Source organism: Anarrhichthys ocellatus, unplaced genomic scaffold (genome assembly GCF_004355925.1).
Source record: "Anarrhichthys ocellatus isolate YVR2014 unplaced genomic scaffold, GSC_Weel_1.0 scaffold53, whole genome shotgun sequence".
NCBI classification, from domain to species: Eukaryota; Metazoa; Chordata; class Actinopteri; order Perciformes; family Anarhichadidae; genus Anarrhichthys; species Anarrhichthys ocellatus.
Window position 1 is genome coordinate 751,733 of NW_022280083.1, and position 6,633 is coordinate 758,365.

At 41.3% G+C, this 6,633-nt stretch overlaps 1 protein-coding gene across 3 annotated transcripts in view; it reads right to left on the reverse strand.

Moving 5' to 3' along the window:
* The window catches only part of slc4a4a (solute carrier family 4 member 4a), a 55,069-nt gene that overhangs the window by 22,708 nt on the left and 25,728 nt on the right, over positions 1–6,633 (reverse strand). For 2 of the 3 annotated variants that reach the window (XM_031870493.1, XM_031870490.1), the window contains exons 6-8: positions 5,821–5,981; positions 3,550–3,729; positions 374–450 (exon numbers count right to left, since the gene is read on the reverse strand). In XM_031870493.1, coding sequence (XP_031726353.1) covers positions 374–450; positions 3,550–3,729; positions 5,821–5,981 — 418 coding nt within the window. The remainder of the gene's footprint in view (positions 1–373; positions 451–3,549; positions 3,730–5,820; positions 5,982–6,633) is intronic. The other variant, XM_031870492.1, reaches the window with a different exon arrangement.

Genomic DNA, 6,633 nt, shown 5'->3' on the forward strand with positions numbered 1-6,633 from the left:
CTCTGACACAGCAGCCACCGTCCGCACCTCTGGAGTGGATTTTTTTTGTTAATAGTTGTTAATGAGTCAAAAAACTACTTGATTGGTAACTTAATTAAGTTATAACTTATCCGTCATTATCTCGATAATTAGCCGATATGTCTGATGACTCTTACAATAATTCTTGTAGAGATTCTTCAGACCAATGGAACTTATTAAAACCATTCATAAAATACTTTGTCGGTTTTTAAATTTCCAGTACAACGTCATAAAAAAACAGAATCACCTACAGAAACCCATCAACGTTGCAGAAACACCACAGCAAAAATAATTTAGAGACAAATTGAAGATAAACATTTATTTCCACTATTATTAAATCATCAGGTTGACTCACCTGCTCTTTTTCCGGTTTGTCAGAAATGTCGTTCATGCTGCTGGAGGTCAGGTTCCGGTGAGTTGTGGTGGGACTATCTGAAAAAAAACACATCAACCCCCGTATGGTTAGACCAGCTTCACGTAAGACGTCATCTAAAAAGGACAGCAGAGAACCAAGAAAAGAGACAGTGTCCCAGACAGTTTGCTCCCCAAGCAGCGCCGAAAAGAACAACAAGACAACAGCGGTCAAAATCATGACGAGATTTCAGATACCAGTAACTTTCATCCACTTAATAGCTGGAGCACAAAACTCAAGCTAACTTGTTATTGAAGCTGAAAACATCTTTCACTGTAACTGGTCTACATACAATCTGCTGTAAATCTTAACATCGGGCAGTCGAACGCCGTTCGATTCAAGTCAGTCATTTAAAGTCTGAAATTCGTAATTAGAACGTAAAGCACCCACAAAGTCCAGCCTCCCCTAACCGTGAGCATGTTGTCTTGTATAGAACCCGACAAATTCTTAGTACAACATCGCATTTTAGATGTTCAACCATTTCCCGTATTTAGTATTTAATGCCAAAAACTCTACGACATGAGTGTAGAGCTTTCTCTGCACTTGTTGGGGAATAACCTAGGATGACAAATGCAGTGCTCACTTAATAAATAATAATAATCATTTTGTGCATCCAGCCTTACTGTGTAGAAATAATCAATAGCTTAATGTCCATCTTTCACATCCAAGTCTTCCACTAAGTGCAGGTGAAGAGCAGACTCTGATTGACGCTCTGCTGGCTTCAGCTCATCAGAGATCTGACAGCAGAACGTGACCTTACTCAAGTCCTGGAGTAAGAGACGGCATCGAGAGCGGCACAAATCTCAACCAGAGCAAATTCTGATGCCACTGTAGCCTTTCAAACATCTGCCCCCTGAGGATTGTGGGTAATAACATGCGTGTCAGTATGATGCAGCCAGTAGAAATGATAAATTGTAACACTTGTATAGAGTAGATACAGAAATAAAGGTTAAAAAACCAACTAACTTAAAAGGTAAATACAATAAGGGATCAAGTATATAATCTTAGACAAATGTAAAGTTTTGGAGAAAAAAAACTATTCAATGTCACTACTATATAAAGCACTAACAACGAGTACTACTACTGTACTTGGGACAGGACACAGTTTCGTGACTACGTTCAAACTGCAGACGAAAGCTTTCCAGTTTTGACGGTTTTCACTCACATGTGACACAGATCTGATGTTTGAACAACAAAGAGCTGCAGCTGCACAGTTACATTTCCCAATTCCCATCTGAGTCACATGGATTGGCTGTGTGCTACATAGTGAGGCATTTGGCAGATTGGCTGAGTGAGATATTTATACGAAAGACAGATGATTCTAATTGGAGAAAAAAAAAAAGCCAAATATACGAGCCACAAAACTCAAATATACTCTTTGGCTGTTGCTTCTGTAACAACAATAACGAGCCGTGAGTGAACCAGAACTGATCGGAGGTCTGCAGTGTGAACGTAGACTGGGTCCAGTGAACTTACTAAGCCAGTCCATGCTGGTACTCCTTTGAGACTGCAAGTCCTCCATTGAAATGTGACCCGACAGGCAAGTCACAGAGTTCTCGAGCGGACTACGAGCTTTTAGTGGCGGCAGCAGCAGGTTATCAAACCCAATCCAGGGCAGCAGAAGAGAAGGAAAAAAAAGAGATGGAAGGGAGAGATGATAGACAAGCCCACTGAGCCAAAGCAAGACATTTGTTAGGAGAATACAATTGAATGGTTAAAAGATGTGTAAAACAGGATCCATCTGTGTTTTTTACAAGCTGTGCGGAGGAGTGTGGTAAGAAGAAAAGCGACATTAAATCAGGGAGCCGTGGGTCATTGGACAGGATTACTGCAACAGGAGTCAAATTGTATTTTAATGAACTGGAGGGTGTACTTTATCCTTGTTTAGTAGATATCAATGAATCATTATCAGCACACCTAGCTAATCCTGAACAGAGGGAGCTTTTCTTTCGATAGAGTCATAAACACTTTCCATAAGCAGCAGGTAATAAATAACTTCCCTTTCCAAAGACCCACGGCTGGTAACAGATTAATTATGTCGTCAACACAGAGAACATCCAGTGACTCAATGTGTTGCAATCAAAGGACTCATAGACGAGTTGTTAACATGAGTTAAACATCAGTGTGAATGAGGGCTGTCACTTTAAATCTCACCGCTTCAGATTGAATATTGTGTTTGTTTCTGATTAATAACGTTTGATGAGGTTTTTATTTGCAGCTTTGTGCTGCTTTCTGAGGAACATATTCAATAGTTCATGACAATTTCACTGATAAAAGATAATTAATTAAGCCATGTTTTTATAATTTCACAATTTTTGCATGAATTTGAATTCAGCTCTCTTTGCACTTTTCGGTCTGACCCTCGGTGAAGCACAGTGACAGCCCGTCCTGTGGGAGGAAAAGAGTCGTTTCATTCTACTGTAAGTTAAACACGAGCTGTCAGAAATATCAACAAAATCATAAGTTAACAGAGTGAAAATTGAAATTCATCATCAACTTCAGAGATTCTGACTGCTGTAAATTATAAAGCTTGATTAATCATATCCTATCAAAACACTGGATGGCTTTCATGACCTCACAGGGCCTTGGACTTTTCTCACCTAGTGTTATAAATTCATAGACTGAACTCGACTCATCAGGGTCAAAACTTACACCCGAAGTCGATTTGAGATCAGTTCCACCTGCTCTCACAGGAGCATATCAATTAAGTTATACGCATCCGTGAATTCAGTTAGTACATTAGCCTACAGTGAGTACGTTAAACGTGTTGTTAGAGTGATAATGTTTGTGAGGAATTAGCATAAGACATCTACAAACTACAGTTCCACTAGTTGAATGAGTGAGCCAGTAGTAGTACTATGGTCGCACTTTATTAAGGTTTTTGGCGTTAACGCCTTCAAAATAAAGTATAAGGTCCTATATTTAGATATGCAGAGGAGGGCAGCAGTGTGTCGCACACTGTGGCTTTCCTCACTGCCCTCAAAAGAAAATCTAAATTAAACGCAGTAATGCAGGTATGTACAGCTAAACCCATTATAGAGTAAATGGCTGATTTAATTTTTTCTTTGTATCTTTTTGGAAAAAAAGAGAAGACTGCATCAAACTGGCATCAGTATTACCGTTCTCCTGGTTGGAAAACAGCCTACTTGCACTGGAGACCGTCTTGCCGATGTCAGCCAGAGAGCGCAGGTTGGACTTCTTGGTCTGGTGACGATGTCTCCGTAACAACGTGTACATCACTTTGTCCTTCAGCTCGGCTTTCAGCTGGCCGATCTCTATCTGGTTGTCAGTGATCATCTCTGGAGGTGCACCGAGAGAGGGGAGGGGAGGGAGAGAAGAGGGTGAGGGAGAGAAGAGGGTGAGGGAAGGATTTCTGTCTTTTTCTGGAGGGAAGAAAGTTAAACGACACTGAACAGAAGACTTGACAAACTATATTATTAGAGCTGCGTATTGGCAACAATCTGGTGATACAATACGCATCATGATACAAGGGTTACGATTCAATATATTGTGATACTGTAAGCAAGGAGATATATTGCAATTTATGTCATAGCATGAAGTTCACTAGAGATCTTTGCACGTAAAAAAATGGTGTTTTTGAGATCAATACGATGCACCTTTTCTTGGAACAAAAGTTGAAAACCCAAATTTATTCAATTTTCAGTGACATCCAGCAAACCCTCAATGTCAACTTAGAATTTCTACTTTATATGCAACATAGAAAATGTAATAATTTCTCTGAATTGTCAGAAGGTTTTATGTAAATCTACCAATTGTTTCAGCACCTGAAGGCTCCATCATCACCTACAGCTGACCCACTAGAAGTGTGAGGCGGTGTCTGTATCTGCAGAGGCTCTTTCGTCTGCCTGTATTTTCATATTTTGTTCGGGACATTTCTGGGCGTCAACCTCTATAAAAAAAGGTAGCGACCAGGTGTGAGATTGTGAGCACACTTCTAAGAGGAAGCCATGAAAAAACGCTGTGATGAAACACCAAGCGGACAAAGCTCGCCCCAAAAGGAAAGTCAATCCAGGGTTGGCTTCACCCGATGGCGAGCACCCTAACCCTCGTCGAGCCGAGGAGGAGGGGCCAACTTTGAACGTCGTGTTTACAAACCGCAACTGATAAATCCTACTCATTGTGCCTTTAACGACATCGTTCCATGAATTCAGAAATTGGAGACAAAAGAAGTTCTGAGGAGCAAAAACACGAAACAAATAAAATAATAAATAAACTTTTCATTCTGCGTGTAATTTTTCCCCGTCCTGCAGCCCAACAACCTCAACTTAGTAACAACTAACCGAGTCAACATAACTAGTCTCCTCATTCTTGTAAAGACAAGTGCCTCCCAGACACGAAGCTCCTGTATGAAAGTCTTCATGGCATCATAAAAACAGCTCAATCAAAAAGTCTTGTCTATTTTTAAAAAAAGAAGAAGGTCAGAAGCCTGAACGCCGACATATAGCAGCCTCGGGGAGATTTCTCTTCTTGTGGGGGGGCAGCGCCGCTAATGGCCCATCAGTCAAGTCGGCCGGCCTCAAAGCAAGAGGCCCAGCTCCGCTCGGCCTGTACAGTGCATGCAGCACACTCAATTGCTTCACATTAATCACTCCGAGTGGTAACTCTTCCTCCTGCTCCCTCATGCAGACGAAAACGAGGAGGGCTGGCTGTCCTCAAATTAGGAAGTTTTTTGTGTGACCATTTACAAACTAGTATTTGAGCCCCCCAGTGTTATAAAGTACAGTAATGACCGGACTTGACTTGAGCTGTGACCTTTTGCTTCTCTTAAAGAGAAGAAGAGGAAGGAAGGAACCCTCTGAGCCCCGTGTGTGGTGTGCATCAATCCATAAACCTGCACGCAACACTACAGAGCAGCTCTGCATATCGTGCCCGTCACAGAGCAGCTCTGCATATCGTGCCCGTCACAGAGCAGCTCTGCATATCGTGCCCGTCACAGAGCAGCTCTGCATATCGTGCACGTCACAGAGCAGCTCTGCATATCGTGCACGTCACAGAGCAGCTCTGCATATCGTGCACGTCACAGAGCAGCTCTGCATATCGTGCATGTCACAGAGCAGCTTATTTTCTGATGAACGGATTTGTCAGTGGTTTTTAACTGTTTTACTAAAGATCTGCTCTTGGCAAATAAAGCAACATTAAAGTTGTTGTGGTTCTGTTGAGGCACCTCAAAGAACTTGGTTGAGAAAAGGGAAACTTCATAACCAAGTTAAGGCACTGTTGAACTATGGGTAATGTGATTAGAAATGCAGTGAACTGTTCACTGCATTAAAAAAATATGCACCTCAACCTGAAAATAATCCAGGTTGCAAACAATTAACACTGGGCCCGAGTGCAATGCAATTTAATCCTGTTGCATAAGACCAACTTACCAACAACCTGAGATAGAGTGGAAGCTTCCATGTCCAGCATGATGGTGCCTTTCTCTATGCACGTCCGCAGTTCAAAAAGGCTATGCAAGGACAGCGTGGCCACGTGGGGTTTACTCCAGCGTTCACCTCCTTTCTCGACCTTCTCCTCAAACTTGATCCACCTGGAGGGATGCAGAGGGGAACACAACAAACACAGAGAAACACAGAGTACCATGAGGCTTTTTACTCATATCATACATATATTATTAGTTTATGTAAACAATGCACACCAGACTTGTTGACTCTGCTATTAATCATACCCGTCACTTATTCAGCACCACCCACTTTACCATGTCTTTTGTCTCCAATAGTTTCTATTGTTACTCATTTCATATTTTATTTCATGCACCTCCTATGATTTATTTATGTTACTTTCTCTAGCTAGTATAAATTTCAGTCCTTGTATTGCTGCAACAACAGAATTTTACCACCTGGGGATCAATAAAAGTGAATCTGAGTTATACGAGTCCTCGCGTTGCAAAAGTGGTTTGAAAAAATTAATAAACATCATCGTGAAACTGATGATAAACTGTCAGGTGTGCGCAATAAATGGTCAAACTAAATTTCCCTCTTATTACTATTTTTAATACTCCCACTTCAAAGCTGCCTGTTTGTCATTTATTTCATGTTGCCAAAGTCTCATTAAGTGCCGGGCTGAACGAGTGAGAGAATTCAGTTCTTTGTTTTAAGTTCAACAAAACATTATCAGTTCTTAAATTCGGAGGCTCACACACACACACACACACACACACACACACACACACACACACACAC